Raw genomic sequence first — 15,443 nt, 5'->3', positions numbered from 1 at the left:
ACACTGCTTATCTACCTTTCTTTTCTCCTGTATCATTCCACCGGGCGATAACCAACGTAAGGACCAGCATAACCCTGCACACTTCTTTTGTCATGTGACATCATGGTTTACTATGATGCCGTATGTTTGAAAGTCTTTAGAGATTCATATGATTGCTCTTTCAGAGCTTACAGTTACAGTATGTCCCTATGGTGAACATCATTTCACCAAGTACAACATGTTCCTGGATCAACATCTTTGTTGATCCTGGAACAACATTTCAATCAACCAATCAGATTTGAGGGACCAGTTTATAGTTTATGTTTAGACTTGCAACCAAGGTTAGGTGCTTCTACATCAGTATTATTCACATATTTCGATCAAATATATCACATATCTCTTATTTTATAGGGATAAGTTAGGACTAAATTTTCAGACTAGAAAGTTGTTCCAGGGGAACATGTCTTACTGGGCAAAATCACAGTGACTGTTCCCTCCTCGACTCTGGGTACAACTAATATGAATATATGGTTTGTGAGTGATGGTGACAGATTAATACCAGTTTATGCAGGATGTGTATAGACCAGATTAGATTATAGCACACTAGTCATTATTAATAATACAATAAATACACTTTCAGAAAAAAAGGTACAAAAGCTGTCACTGAGGTAGTACCTTTTCAAAAGGTACACTTCTGTTCCTTTTAGGAACTAATACAGTGAGGAAAATAAGTATTTGAACACCCTGCTATTTTGCAAGTTCTCCCACTTGGAAATATTGAGGGGTCTGAAATTGTCATCGTAGGTGCATGTCCACTGTGAGAGACATAATCAAAAATAAAAATCCAGAAATCACAATATATGATTTTTTAACTATTTATTTGTATGATACAGCTGCAAATAAGAATTTGAACACCTGTCTATCAGCTAGAATTCTGACCCTCAAAGACCTGTTAGTCTGCCTTTAAAATGTCCACCTCCACTCCATTTATTATCCTAAATTAGATGCACCTGTTTGAGGTCGTTAGCTGCATAAAGACACCTGTCCACCCCATACAATCAGTAAGAATCCAACTACTAACATGGCCAAGACCAAAGAGCTGTCCAAAGACACTAGAGACAAAATTGTACACCTCCACAAGGCTGGAAAGGGCTACAGGGAAATTGCCAAGCAGCATGGTGAAAAAAGGTCCACTGTTGGAGCAATCATTAGAAAATGGAAGCAGCTAAACATGAAGCTAAACAACATCTTGCTCCATGCAAGATCTCACCTCGTGGGGTCTCAATGATCCTAAGAAAGGTGAGAAATCAGCCCAGAACTACATGGGAGGAGCTGGTCAATGACCTGAAAAGAGCTGGGACCACCGTTTCCAAGGTTACTGTTGGTAATACACTAAGACGTCATGGTTTGAAATCATGCATGGCACAGAAGGTTCCCCTGCTTAAACCAGCACACGTCAAGGCCCGTCTTAAGTTTGCCAATGACCATTTGGATGATCCAGAGGAGTCATGGGAGAAAGTCATGTGGTCAGATGAGACCAAAATAGAACTTTTTGGTCATAATTCCACTAAACGTGTTTGGAGGAAGAAGAATGATGAGTACCATCCCAAGAACACCATCCCTACTGTGAAGCATGGGGGTGGTAGGGACAGGGCGACTGCACTGTATTAAGGAGAGGATGACCGGGGCCATGTATTGCGAGATTTTGGGGAACAACCTCCTTCCCTCAGTTAGAGCATTGAAGATGGGTCGAGGCTGGGTCTTCCAACATGACAATGACCCGAAGCACACAGCCAGGATAACCAAGGAATGGCTCTGTAAGAAGCATATCAAGGTTCTGGCATGGCCTAGCCAGTCCCCAGACCTAAACCCAATAGAGAATCTTTGGAGGGAGCTCAAACTCCGTGTTTCTCAGCGACAGCCCAGAAACCTGACTGATCTAGAGAAGATCTGTGTGGAGGAGTGGGCCAAAATCCCTCCTGCAGTGTGTGCAAACCTGGTGAAAAACTACAGGAAACGTTTGACCTCTGTAATTGCAAACAAAGGCTACTGTACCAAATATTAACATTGATTTTCTCAGGTGTTCAAATACTTATTTGCAGCTGTATCATACAAATAAATAGTTAAAAAATCATACATTGTGATTTCTGGATTTTTTTTTTTAGATTATGTCTCTCACAGTGGACATGCACCTATGATGACAATTTCAGACCCCTCCATGATTTCTAAGTGGGAGAACTTGCAAAATAGCAGGGTGTTCAAATACTTATTTTCCTCACTGTATATGTACCCTTCTGAAAAGGTAACTCCCCAGTGACAGCTTTTATATCTTTTTTTCTGAGTGTAGCCTACTCCTTTTTTAATGGATGAACTGGGGATTTGTGGCCACCCTCATCAATGAAGCACCTCTCAAACAGAAAACATTGTCATACCACTTGACCACAGAACAACCTGTTCCAGCTGTGTTTGATGTATCAAGTGGCATTTACATGTCAACACAGGTGAGGTATGCTAACCTCATTTTGAATATGCTTGACTGCATTTCAGACTTCCCAAAGTGCCCAAGCTGCATTTATTTAATGTAATACCAATCCAAAAAGACACAAACAGAAGCTTCAATACTGTTTATTAAAAGAATTGACCAGGTAAAATGTAAACAAAACAAATGTCAGACTTACAAGTTTCCAATGTTGAACATAATGGATTCACACTTCTCAGCCTCCTCCCCTGCAAGCATGTCCCTGTAGTGTTACTGTTAATTAAACACAAAACATAACACTGTGCCAAAGGAAAAAATACACATTAAATTCATACCTTGGGCTTTGACTGTCTGAACAAACACGTGGCAAGAATGAAACATTAAGCAAATTCATAATAATTCTATGGTCTTTTCACCATGGTGACAGGCGTAGGTCTAAACAGCTTCATTAAATGCAGTTCCAGAGGCAGCCCACACAAACCTACCCACGACTGAAGAGGCATACAACTGTGGACTGAAGTGACTCGAGACATGGTCTGCTCTGCAGGAGATTTAACTATATTTTCAGAACACAAGAAACCTTACACAAGGAAGCATACAATCTTGGTTGGAATGTTGAGTAACATTGTAGCACATGTACAACTGGAAACAATTTTTTACAATTTTGGAAAATACTGTAATAATAGGAATTTTATCATGCTATGGGTATTACATTTCCTTTATTATTATTATTATTATTATTATGATCAGCATCATCTATGTTATTATATCTATTATTATTATTAGTTTTTTTCGAAAATTGTAAATAATGTTTGCAAATATGCATAGCATGCACCATTAACCACAATTTAGAAAATCCCAGTTTGAAACACTAATTAAATAAATATACATAAAACTGTACAAAGCTATAAAATAAATATTTCCACTGACACATTTTTTAATTATACTGTATATACTGGAATAAAGTATGCATGACTGAAGGGACCATTAACTCAATATATGTCTTTTCTGGTCATCTATACAGGGCATAAACCTCTTTAATTATTTATTAAGTAATTATGTAGTTCGTATTGAAAATAGCAAATGGCTTAATAGTACAACAACAAAACAATGTAACACACTTGATTGATAACAATTCTCCCATATACCTCAGCGGTGACTCCATTATATTTTATGGATTACACGGCAAAGAGATCTATTGTTTTGTCTGAAAATCTCATATTTTGACAATGTCATATTGTCTTGATCCATTCATTTCACTTCTTGGGACTGTGCATCAAACAGAAGCTGATCCGACTCTTTTGACATCTGTCAAAAAAGAAACCCACAATGGCCAAAGGCTAAAGGTTCTGTTTTGTTTGAAGGGATATTTTACCCAAGAATTTGGTTATTATTTAGTCTCCTTTGTGTCATTCCAAACATGTATGCTGCTATTATTTGCTAAAATTGAAATCACTATGTAGCTTGCCATTAAAAAAACTGTATTTAATGAAAAAAGACCCCCCAAAAAAAGTGGTATATCAACTTTTCTGAAGCCATGCAATATGCGATGAACAGAGCGAAATTGCTCATGCCTAGAATTCAAAAGTACCATGTCTTGCTCAGTTACTTCACCCAGGAGAACCAATGGCATTTTAGCAACATTAACGTGACATTTTTGAATCTGGAAGGAGATATGAGCACTGCTGAGTGCTTTGTGTAGTTGCCCTAAATGAGGATAAAAGGCTTAATGACCATTTCCCAATCTATTTCAATGCAATCTCCAGTCTCTCTTTTGATCTTTCTCTGTCAATCTCGTTCTCTCTCTAGTGCACTTGAAATTCACTTTGAATGCGGGCAGCAGTCGAGATATTTCTCATCCACAAACCTGCCCTGGCATGTTAGAAGATTCTGCAGGAGTGCCTCTCTCGAAGGAATATAAGTCTCACGGGATGTAAACATTGCAAGCACAGACCGTATGAGCTGCATGAAGACAAGCATCTAATCACAGCTTGTGACCCTCTGGGAGAGTCGAGGTCAGACGTGGATGCAGATCTATTCTGCTCTCATTAGAGACTATGATGGAGGTGTATGCACGGACATGAATGCCCTTTGTCAAATGGAAATTGTGGGGGATTCAGAGATGGAGAGATGATGGAGTAAAAAATGAAAGATTAATGGCAGGAATGGCTCCAAAAATGACAAAGCTCCATAAAGGCAACATAAAAGTGGTCCACGTGTCTTATGTGCTTTATTCGCACTAACTATTAATCAAGTGCATTTCTCATTTCTTTAAAATTAGAATATTCAAGAGATTTTAGCATCGTGATACATTTTGAATCTGGCTTTGGAAGATTTTAAATGTGTGTTGTATTTTTTATTTTATTGCATCCTTTTTGGTCACTATGAACTGTTGTTGCATGGAAAGAACTGAGGGAATATACTTCAAAATGACTAAGCCCAATGAAAAAGTAATAACATACTGTACAGGTTTGTAAAGACATGAAGGCAAGTAAATAATTAAATTATGACATTATTTTAAATGTTTAGGTGCACTATGCCTTCAACAAAGCACTTTGGAATAAAAAATAAAGTGAAAAAAAATAAAAAATAAGTCCAACTCTACTAAAAAAGACAGAATCATTCAACAAGACAAAAACAATGAGTCTGAACACAAAGATTAAGGAAGAAAGCAAACTACACTTATCAGCAGTGCTCATCTTAGCTCTGTTCTGAACATGTGGCCTTAATGTTCTCCATTCGGCTCCGCTGCAATCTGCATATTCTGATCTAAACAGACAGAACCAGGTGCTACGCTCTCCTTAAGTGGCGGGAGATACGCCAAAACGCTCTTGCACGCAAGTGTGGGCAGCTGAAGCTGGACCAGTTCCAGGACGAACATTTGCACAACAGTTTAATGGACTTACTGGAAGAGATAGGATAATCAAACCACCCCAATATAACCATGTTACAATACTCATTGTTCATCATGACCCGACTAGAACTGAATTTAGTTTATTTACTGGCAGCAGAAGCCCAATTTCAAGCTGTTAAGACCTGACTGTAAGAGGTGCTGAAATAATTGGTCATGTCAAAAGGATAATCTAAAAAGGTCAGCATCAGCTTTACCTCTACTCTGTGGTTGCCATGGAAACCTCGCAGCTAATGACTGGAATTCTGATCAAGGAATCCAATAAGGAATCATGTCAGTTCTTGTGCATGTTGACTTATTAGAGACGTACAGATCCGAATCCAGATTTAGCATGTTTAGTGGTCCATTTTTCAGGGTCATACAGGTACTCATTCTGTCCACATACTGTAGTCTTCCCTCTCGCAGCATTTTCAAATCAGAGAGCCACACAGTTTTATCGTATTGTCACTTTCACATAATTCGCAATCTTCCCGTCCTTGTAATCCATTCCATCCTCTCCAGATCTGTCAGAATAAGCAGCACCTCAGGGAAAACAAATGCTACCGGTACATAAAGTGCATCTCAGTGGTTAATACTGTCATGTTCCCTGGTTCCCACCCCTGTGAAACTATTAATAAAAGCCTTTTTTACACAGTTAGTACCATCAAGTGCATTTCTCATTGTATTCAAAGTCTGTTATCCCTGCTCTTCTTAATCAAGATTATTATTACAAGCTGTTACTGATATGGTCAGTGTTGGCATAAATTAGAAAATATTCAAATAAAGCACATATCAGACACATTCAGTGCTTTACAGCACTAGAGTTTCCATGCGACTTGACCAGGCGCAAAACCTCAATTTGAGTTCATCTCGTAGCTTTTTTACAATTCTTCCTTGTAAACGTCTCTTCTAACCAGTTGTAACGGAATCATTTATATGATTCCCCAAGATGGACTCTTGCTTTGAAGATTCCCTTGCTGCGTGTCCCTAACTATACATCCCCAACTCCAACCCCGATTTTAACACAAGCACGCTGAAATAAGCCGAGAGCTGTGTGATATAACTTGCTGAGGTAGAATTTCCATGTGTTCGTTCTTTGCTATTTTGTAACCGGTGGGCATTCCTCAGTCTGCTGAAAGTCAAAAGCTCTACTTTTGAAATGTAAACGGAGAGGCAGTTTGTCCTTTTAGAAGAACACCAATGTTTTGTTTATCTTCCAATAAAAGCTGCTGCTGTGGCTACTTATTAGCATCCCGTTGAAGTAAAAAAGGGGGTATTAGACAATGATACATCCCTTGAACATTTTAGAGGACACCAGCAGTTCGAAAACATCTCCACAGGGTAGGTACGGTTCACACCGAGCTCTCGTCAGGTTTACTACACAGTTGCGTGTGCTTCCTCTTCTCCAGGATCCTGTTGAGCTCCTCCGTGAAGGAGTAATAGAGCGGAGATGTGGTATCTCCATCCGTCTGTCTCAGTAACACATAGCTGTTGCCATTCATCTTGCGTAAGACGCTGGGTAAGGTGGCAGAGAGTCCATTGACGTACTCTGATTCTGAAGGCGGTGGGAGAGGTGGAGCGGGAGGAAGCTCTTTGTTGGGTGACGTTGCTGCTTCTCCGGGAACAATCTGCAGCAGGCCGTCGTGAGCGTCGGCTTTCCCGTTGCAGTGGCTGGAGATGGTCTTGAGCTCCATGTGAGCACCTCGCTTCTTTTCAGCATGAGAAGCGGCCCGCAAAGAGTATTTACCTCTCCGCCCTTGCAAACAGAATCCCACGTACAGCAGGACGACTGTTAGAACAAAACAAAGGCCTCCTAGGATTGTGATTAGGGATAGGTACATGGCCTCCATGTTCCTCATGGACAGGAACTCGAAGCGAGGAGACATTGGGGTTGGATTGAAGTCCTCCGGGGAGTCACTTTGGGAAGTCTGAAAGGACCAGTAGATCGCTGTGGTCAAGTGTGGCTGTGTTGGCTCCACAGGAGGAGGTGCAGGAAGCTCCTGGCGAACTGTTAAGCTGTAGATCACCACAGGAACATGGACACTGTTTTCCAGGGCGAAGCAGCAGTAGCGGCCGCTCTGGTAAGACCGTGCCTCGATGACCAGGAGACCGTCAGTGCCGACGCGGTAGCCAGAGTCCAGCCCGTAACCCTGCAGTTTCTCTCCATTCAGTGTCCACTCAGGGGTTGCCAGATTGGAGCTGAGCTCACACTGAAGCAGCACGTCATCGCCCGCCATCACAGAGCGAGAGCGGTGTAACACTTGGTCTATGACACACACAAACATCAGTAACAGGGATATAAGTCACTCAGGGTTACTTGGCTTGATAATATCACTGCAGTAATGGTAATTCATTGGACTCTTCTAATTAGGAATAACCTGTAACCTTAGATATTGGCTAATATCTACTTCATCCCATCCCGACTTATCTGACATATACCATTTGCTATGACTAACTGAGGAATAAGGAGACAAACTGACTACACTGATTTGGAAAGCAACAATCACAGAGTTGTTATTGTTGACTAAAACTTAAAATAGTTTTCATTAACTGAAATAAACCTGGAATAAAACATAAATATTGAAAAATGATATTAAAAAAAACCTAAATGAAAAATTACAAATGTTGCTGAAATAAGTTGAAGTACTAAATTTCTAAAACAAAAAGTGAAATAAAAATCAATTAAAACTAAATATAATTTTTTAAGAAAACAAAAACCAATAACAAAGACAATAGAAATTAAAATGAAAACAGAGAATATAAAAATGAATGCTCATTCAAAATATTAATAAATACCATAAGAGTATAAAACTAAAATAACACTGAATCACCACCATAACACTGACTAATATAAAAAATGTGTTTCATACCGTCTGCTGTGGATTCCTCACAGCCCTGGTTTCCATTCAGAATATCCTGGGTCAGATTAGCTCTGTAGATAGTGAGAGGTTATTATTTGGGACACACCGGCATTAGAATTCTAACCGATACTAATTATTTTCATACAATGGCCGGTCACTGATAAATGTGTGATTATCTAAATGAAAAATACAATTAAAAACATTAAAAACTTTAAACAGAGATTTTTAATGCAACAAGTGAATCTAGGTATCACATCAATATAATGTACAGCATGAAAAAAATGGATATTCAAGTGCTTGATTTACTTCAGGTAAATGAGCGTTAGATGACAGCAAAGGTAATCTACAGTAAATGTAAAAATATGGGAAAGGAGCATGCTCAATGAAATATTTCAATATAAAATATAATTAAATATTCTGATGCAGAAAATAATAAATATTAAATTGTCTGACAACTAATATGGCACATATTGTGCGTTACTAATGTTTCATTGATCAAAGTTCACCAACTCTGGCCTTTTCCAATACGCATTCCATGTTCCATGACATGCATAAAAAAAATCAAGCTGTCCTTATTAACAGAGTACTTGCATTGAGATATGATGTCAATCCCAATTGCACAGTTTCATTCAGTTAATTAAATAGTTAATAAGGACAGCAGAGGTACTAGCATTTATGACCATGCATTCGTACCTGTTGTTGTGTGATGTAATGTCCACACACTCCAGTCCATCCCAGCCACAGAAGGGATCGCGTGCCATCACGCAGTCGAAGCACGAGGAGTATCTGCTGCATGTGGACAAGGGCAACTGCACCACTGAGCTGGGCGAACCCACATACACACTCATCTGACAAAGAAAGGTTCAAGTGGGTAGTAAGATTCACATTGTGGGCTGTGCAAAAAAATCAAATTACACCCATATAAATTTAAACAGGATATAATGGACTTGCAAACTTTATAATGGGAACAACCTGTTGTAATAATGTATTTACAACTTCAAGAGTGTAGACACTTCTTTCTCACCTGTTTCTCAGAGATGACTATACTGTCCACTGGCTGGGGCTCCTCGAACAGCTGCAGCTCCTCAATGATGTGAAGCTGACCATTAACCATCACAGCCCGCTGTAGCCAACCTTCATCTGGAGGAACATAGAAACCAGATTAAAGACATTCCAGTGTCAAACCACTTTTATTTCAGATAAATGATTTAATACTTTAATAAAAATTGTTATAGAATGCAATATTTTTTGGCTTCACTGAATATATTTAGTAAATTACCACTACAGATTATGTTTTATTTGGACCTGCACAACAACAGATCAAAAAACCTCAAATAAACTGCCAGGTTTTTGATAGATAAGAGCTAAAGTGAGGTCACTGCAGTACCTGTCCCAATGAAGAGTACGTGGTATATCTGACCATCTAGAGCAGTCACTTTGTGTACGGCAATTTTAGTGTAGTCCACATTCCTCCTAAACAGCAGGGGGCGCTGTCCTTGAGGAAGGATTTGCCTGTACATGAGCGGATGGCGACGGACAAAATGAAGTACGTCATCTGGCAGGTTGGTGGATGAGTTGATGCCTCTTGCTCTAAGTTGATCTGTGATGCACTGAAGAGAAATGGAAAGCAAAGCACAAGTGAGGTAAAGTCACCTTCCAACAATACACGCACAGTAGTGGCCAAAAGTGATGTCTGTCCTAGGAAAATTGACCTGTTTACCCTTTATTCAAATATTATTACAAATTTGTTAATGATTTAGTAAGCATTTGCATAGTTGTGCTTGGAGTCCAGTCAATTGTTTTTATTTGTGATAACGTAATAATGCCATTGTATTTAAAATATAAAATATATATATATGTATTTAATATTTTCCTTATATTTTGATGATTTAAAGGTATTTTCCAGCTTTCCGTGTTTTCACTGTTATACGGTAGGGGGCGCTATTATGCATCTTCCGAAAGACTGATCACCTGATCAAAACACAGGCAAAGAAGCAGCAGAAACAAGCAATAGCCTATGTAAGCATATGATATGCATATGTAAAATAATGCAACCATCAACATTAAACCACATATAAATCAAAACTGATGTCTAACGTTACTGAATGAAATGTCGACCCAGGATGAGCTATAGGACTGAGCAAGCTTTGGGGGTGTTGATGGACTCGATCTACTCCATTTATGTTTTGATAATCATTCTGAATCCGATCCAGACATAGCCTTTGACAAAAATGCGATTTTCTCAGCCTTTTTGCTCAAAATGTTGCTTTTTTATTAAACTCCCACATTCAAATGTTGATAATAATGCAATTATGCTGGTGATGACTGGAAACTTTTTTTCAAAAACGCTGGTGGGAAAAGAGTTAAAAACAAATGTCCCCATCAGACATCACTTTTGGCCATTACTGTACGCAGCCATATTTTCACAGCCTTGAAAGGCTAGCAGACTCAAACAATGCAGGGTCTGAAATTATCCCTTCTTCTTGCTCAGTGGGATTACCAACTAATTTCCAAGAACCCATCGAGAATGTAGGACATTTAGCTTTTCTCAGTCTCTTGACTGAAAATGTACAATTTAACAGTCATTTTAATTATCTGACAGAAATTGCTAAGCATTCACAAAGAAAACTTTGCAGGAAAGGCTTCTTTTTCAAAAACCTAAAATAGGCCAGGGAAAACCAAAATTGTTCTTTCCTTTACATTTCTGAAAACTTCCAAACATCAATTAAAGGTGCAATATCAACCCTCACTCGCATTCAGACTCACTCATTAGAAATATCACACATTCAAAATTCATAATGCAGCCAATCAGCAATGATTTTCTGCCTGCTGCTAATCTCCATGGCAAAAGCTTTGATGAAATAAACCCCTTTTCTCCATGTGCACTCTATAAAATTGCTCATCAGCGTCTGATTTCTGGATGAAACTAGATCAAGGCTCTACCTGTACCATGCACAGCGGTTAGAGAGCTTTAGTAGCTCCACCTGTGAAGTGCTGACTTGTGCTTCCCCATCAGAATCAGCAGGCAGGCAGAGTTTCAGGGATGAGGATAATCAGGCCAGTGTAAGATGAAACAGGGGATCAGTATAGCTGTAATCCTGTATAGGCCTTACCGAGCCGGGTCGAGGTTCTGGCACTTTCCCTGTGTACTGTGCCCATTTAGAGCTGGAGTCTTCTTTGCTCTCCATGTAAGGCCCCTCAAAGGCCCACTGGATATCCGAAATGGAGTACTGGCAGATAGCAGATGCTTTTACATTTTTCCTGAAAAAGAAGCTCTGGTGAGTATTCTTTCAAAGCAGTACAAAGGAGAGAAATCCAACACTACATGATGTCAGGTAAAACCCTGAACCAACGCTGGGACTATGAACACCCACACTCAGCCATTTCTTTAGGATATATTTCAAGGGAGCACAAAGAAAATTAGTGAATAGAAGGAGCATTCATGAAAGTGGTGAATCAGCCTAGGTGTGAGCGCTTTGTAGCTGATCCAGTTTCTAGTTGGTACACTTGGGTTTATTAACCGAAGAGCCTCTCAGCTTGTGCTGCGCTCATTGTTTCTCAAGGTCTTGGCATGTCAGCATAGAACCCTCATAAGCCCACTGTGTAACCATGGAAACAAGAAAAATAGAATACAAATTTATTAAAAAGCGTGTGAGAGAGGTGAGGGATGACAGTGAGTGGGTGAAGGGGGCGAGACAGGAACATAGACAAAGCTCCTCAAGTGATCAGTGCAAACCTATTGAGAAAAAGAGGAAGGGGCACTTATTAAAAGTGACAGTAGAATGTGAAAATCGTACGCGAATGTCGGATATTGTGGAAAGTTCATGTGACATTATGCCTTGAAATATGCCTAGGCATTGCAAATTATGCTGATTTGAATGTATCATCAGGGTAATGTTACTTTGCGATTTTTAGCGAAATTTCAAGATTGTCTTGAGAGATCAGTGGGTTTATTTGATATATGATTTATAAGATTTAATGTCTATAAAACAGTATATAGCACATAAAATCTACCTTTATGGAGCCTGAGTCCACAAAAAAATCATCAACATGATCAAATGATGTAATCCAGGGGTGCCCAATCCTGTTCCTGAAGATCTACCTTCCTGCAAAGTTCAGATCCCACCCTGATCAAACACAACTGAACCAGCTAATTAAGATTACTTGATAATTACAGACAGGTGTGTTGTGTCAGGGTTTGGATCTGAACTCTGCAGCTAGGTAGATCTCCAGGAACAGGATTGGGCACCCATGATGTAAACAATGAAAATGTTTCATTTATGGGTGAACTATACCTTTAAGAGAAAAGGTCTTTTACTTGAGATTCCATGTCTGATTCAGACTTGCCTAATACTCAGGAAAACAAACACCCACGTCAATGTAAACTTTACACCCAAGCTGATGACATGGTGACACAGCAGTCGTTCAACCTTACGCTGCCAGAGGTCAGTGTGGTCAGGTCATCAGAGCTCAGCTGACGCACTCACTCTCATTTTATTTATCTGTCCTTGTTTTGCTCGCTCTTCTTCTGCTTCCTAATTATTTTCTAGCGTAGAAGACATTATGGTTCATCCAGTCCTGTCATTCATCACTGTTACTCGTTTGTTTGCGGTTTGCGCCTCAGGCAGCCGCAACCCACAGATTGATTGCCTGGCAGCTCATCAGAACCTCCCCTCTGGTTTCAGCAGGGCGTCAAAACTGTCACGTCAGTCACAACGGCAGACGTAACGCGCGTGCGACCTATGTGCTATAACCAGTTTAGCGCTGAAAATATGTGTGAAAGGAAACAATTGAATAAAAAGAAAATTCTTTACAAAAATAGAAATGTGGACCTCAAGCTTCAAAGAACAACTTTTAGGATTTTTACAGTTTTAGCAATGACGAGTCAAAGCCTGGCTATACGTGTCCAGAGCAAATTTTCTGATCTCCTGAGAGATTGTGACCTGCTTATGAATAAAACATGCTTTGTGCTGCAGACAGCCAGAGGAAGTGTCAGCGATTTTCATTCTGATGATCCTGGTGGACTGTAAATACTGTCGCCTCACTTGATGTATACGGCCAGAATGAGGCAAAGCAAAGAGTGTGTCCAGGCTGACAGATGAACTTACTAATAGACAAAATCTATATCAACCAACTCAACAGTCACAGCAAAATTACATGATGCTACCTCGCAGAATCCTTTAATCATTATCGACTGAGGTGTTATTTGCATGCCATGTATGGCAACACAACATGCTCAACTGCCAGGATCATTTAAGAAAGGTGGTTTGCTTTCATTTAAGAGTTTAAGAGCTTGAACCCACTGCAGATCACTAAGATCCAGTCTTTCTGAGAAGTAGAACCAGAAGAAGTGGCGATCATCATGACAGATAACAGATGTAATGGACATCAAAACACAATTGCAAGTAAATAAACAGCCCATTATGCGAAAAACGGATATTGAAGGATTGTACAAAAGTGATCTTACCATTCCAGGCCAAATATGCCATAGAAAACAGAGTCCTGAGAGCTGGAGCCCTCCAGAAAAAACACACTCCGCAACACGTTGAAGTGAAATTCATAGTCCGGTAAAGAACACGTCAGTCGTGCCTTCAGGAAGGAGGTCCACTTCTTCTGTAGCGTGAGAAGACCTCCTCTGTCTCTCTACAAGATGAAGAACAGAAAACAGCTGAAAGAAAATCATAAGAAGCAACAGCAGATTCCAGAAGGTATGCCAACACTACCATTCAAAAGTTGGACACTGAAGAATGGCTGCTGAAAATTCAACTTTGCCAGGAATAACTTACATTATAAAATATATTCAAATAGAAAACAGTCATTTTAAATATTACTGTTTAAATGTTTTTTTCTCAAATAAATGCAGCCTTGGTGACTTCTTTCCATCCCTAAACTTTTGAAAGAGGGTCTACATTTAACATGTATTCATTAGGCATATGAAACCACTTTCAAATGAAAGTAAACAGTAAAAGTAAAGTAAACACAATAAAAATAATTGTCATTAGGCGCACTTAGTGACATAAAAAAACGTTTATAATTTAACACTATTAGAAAAACTCAAGTGTGTTGTGAAACCAGCTGAAGAAAGCCTATAACTTATTTTTAACATGGATCACTGGTTATTGGCATGGCTGTTGGAAGCAAACATTATTATCAGTGTGACTGTGGGAAAAGGAAACGCACTAAATTGGATGGGGGTTTTTGCATGTAAAGGAATCCCCCATCATGTCAGGGGGATAAAGTGAATTTTCCATGCTGCCTCCAAAGAGGAAAATAAATCTTCATGGAGGAATGACTTTGACGGGACCCAAAGCCTCTTAGCAATTCTTGGTTTCTCCAGTACTAAGTTTTCAGTAATAACACTGACATTATAATGTAATGACTTTTAATTCACTGTGGGAAAAAAAAGGCTTTTGACTGTTGATTCATAATGCCATCTTCTCAACTGGTGATATTCAGAAGCAGATGTATGGTGATATGAAACCAGAGCACAAAACATTGGCTCTTTACAATAATCCACAGCAGATCTTTTTGGAGATTTAAAAAATAATATGATTTCTAGTGATTTATAACCTATGCAGAACTTGATTTCGCCAAGTACAACATATTCCTGGATCAACATCTTAGTTGATCCTGGAAAAACAGTCCATTCAACCAAATCAGGAGAGTTTAGGCTTACAATCAGGTGTTATTCACCTATAATTTCCCTCTGATTTTAGGGATAAGTTATGGATAGGGTTAGGACTAGATTTTCAAACAGAAATATGTTGACCCAGGAACTCAAAATAAGGATGTGCCTAGCCTACACAAGTATGAAGAAACTGAAAGCTTTTATTGAGACTTTTTACAGAGTTACTCACAACAACAGAGTTGGTATCCTTAATTATGTCTTTCCTCCCAGCTCAATGTCAGTTAGTGTGTATTAACAGCACTCAGCCCCACTAGTATGTGGATAATGAACAATAATCTACTCATTAATGTGACCCTGCTGTGTGAACTGCCACAGAGAACTGCTTTTACCCTCAATCCTCAGCCTGCTTAACACACTTCACCAGCCCTGGACTCAATCCACTTGAATACAGTGTAATTCAGTCTATGTTATCTAAGCTGCTATTATTCATTTTGAAATAAATTAATAGTTTTATTCAGCAAGGACACATTAAATTGGTCAAAAGTGGCAGTATGTGACATTTATGATGTTAAAAAAAGATTTTCTGAAAAAATCCTGAAAACATAT

At 39.2% G+C, this 15,443-nt stretch overlaps 1 protein-coding gene across 1 annotated transcript in view; it reads right to left on the bottom strand.

Annotated features, from left to right (window-relative positions):
* Nucleotides 1-2,594: 2,594 nt before the first annotated feature.
* The window catches only part of sema4ga (sema domain, immunoglobulin domain (Ig), transmembrane domain (TM) and short cytoplasmic domain, (semaphorin) 4Ga), a 39,135-nt gene continuing 26,286 nt past the window's right edge, over nt 2,595-15,443 (bottom strand). Inside the window, exons 9-15 of the mRNA XM_081351231.1 lie at nt 13,677-13,852; nt 11,323-11,470; nt 9,597-9,819; nt 9,234-9,349; nt 8,903-9,057; nt 8,219-8,280; nt 2,595-7,614 (exon numbers count right to left, since the gene is read on the bottom strand). Coding sequence (XP_081207357.1) covers nt 6,701-7,614; nt 8,219-8,280; nt 8,903-9,057; nt 9,234-9,349; nt 9,597-9,819; nt 11,323-11,470; nt 13,677-13,852 — 1,794 coding nt within the window. The 3' untranslated portion in view covers nt 2,595-6,700. The remainder of the gene's footprint in view (nt 7,615-8,218; nt 8,281-8,902; nt 9,058-9,233; nt 9,350-9,596; nt 9,820-11,322; nt 11,471-13,676; nt 13,853-15,443) is intronic.

This window comes from Scardinius erythrophthalmus (assembly GCF_964197995.2).
Source record: "Scardinius erythrophthalmus genome assembly, chromosome: 21".
NCBI classification, from domain to species: Eukaryota; Metazoa; Chordata; class Actinopteri; order Cypriniformes; family Leuciscidae; genus Scardinius; species Scardinius erythrophthalmus.
This window is presented reverse-complemented; position numbering and strand designations above follow the sequence as displayed.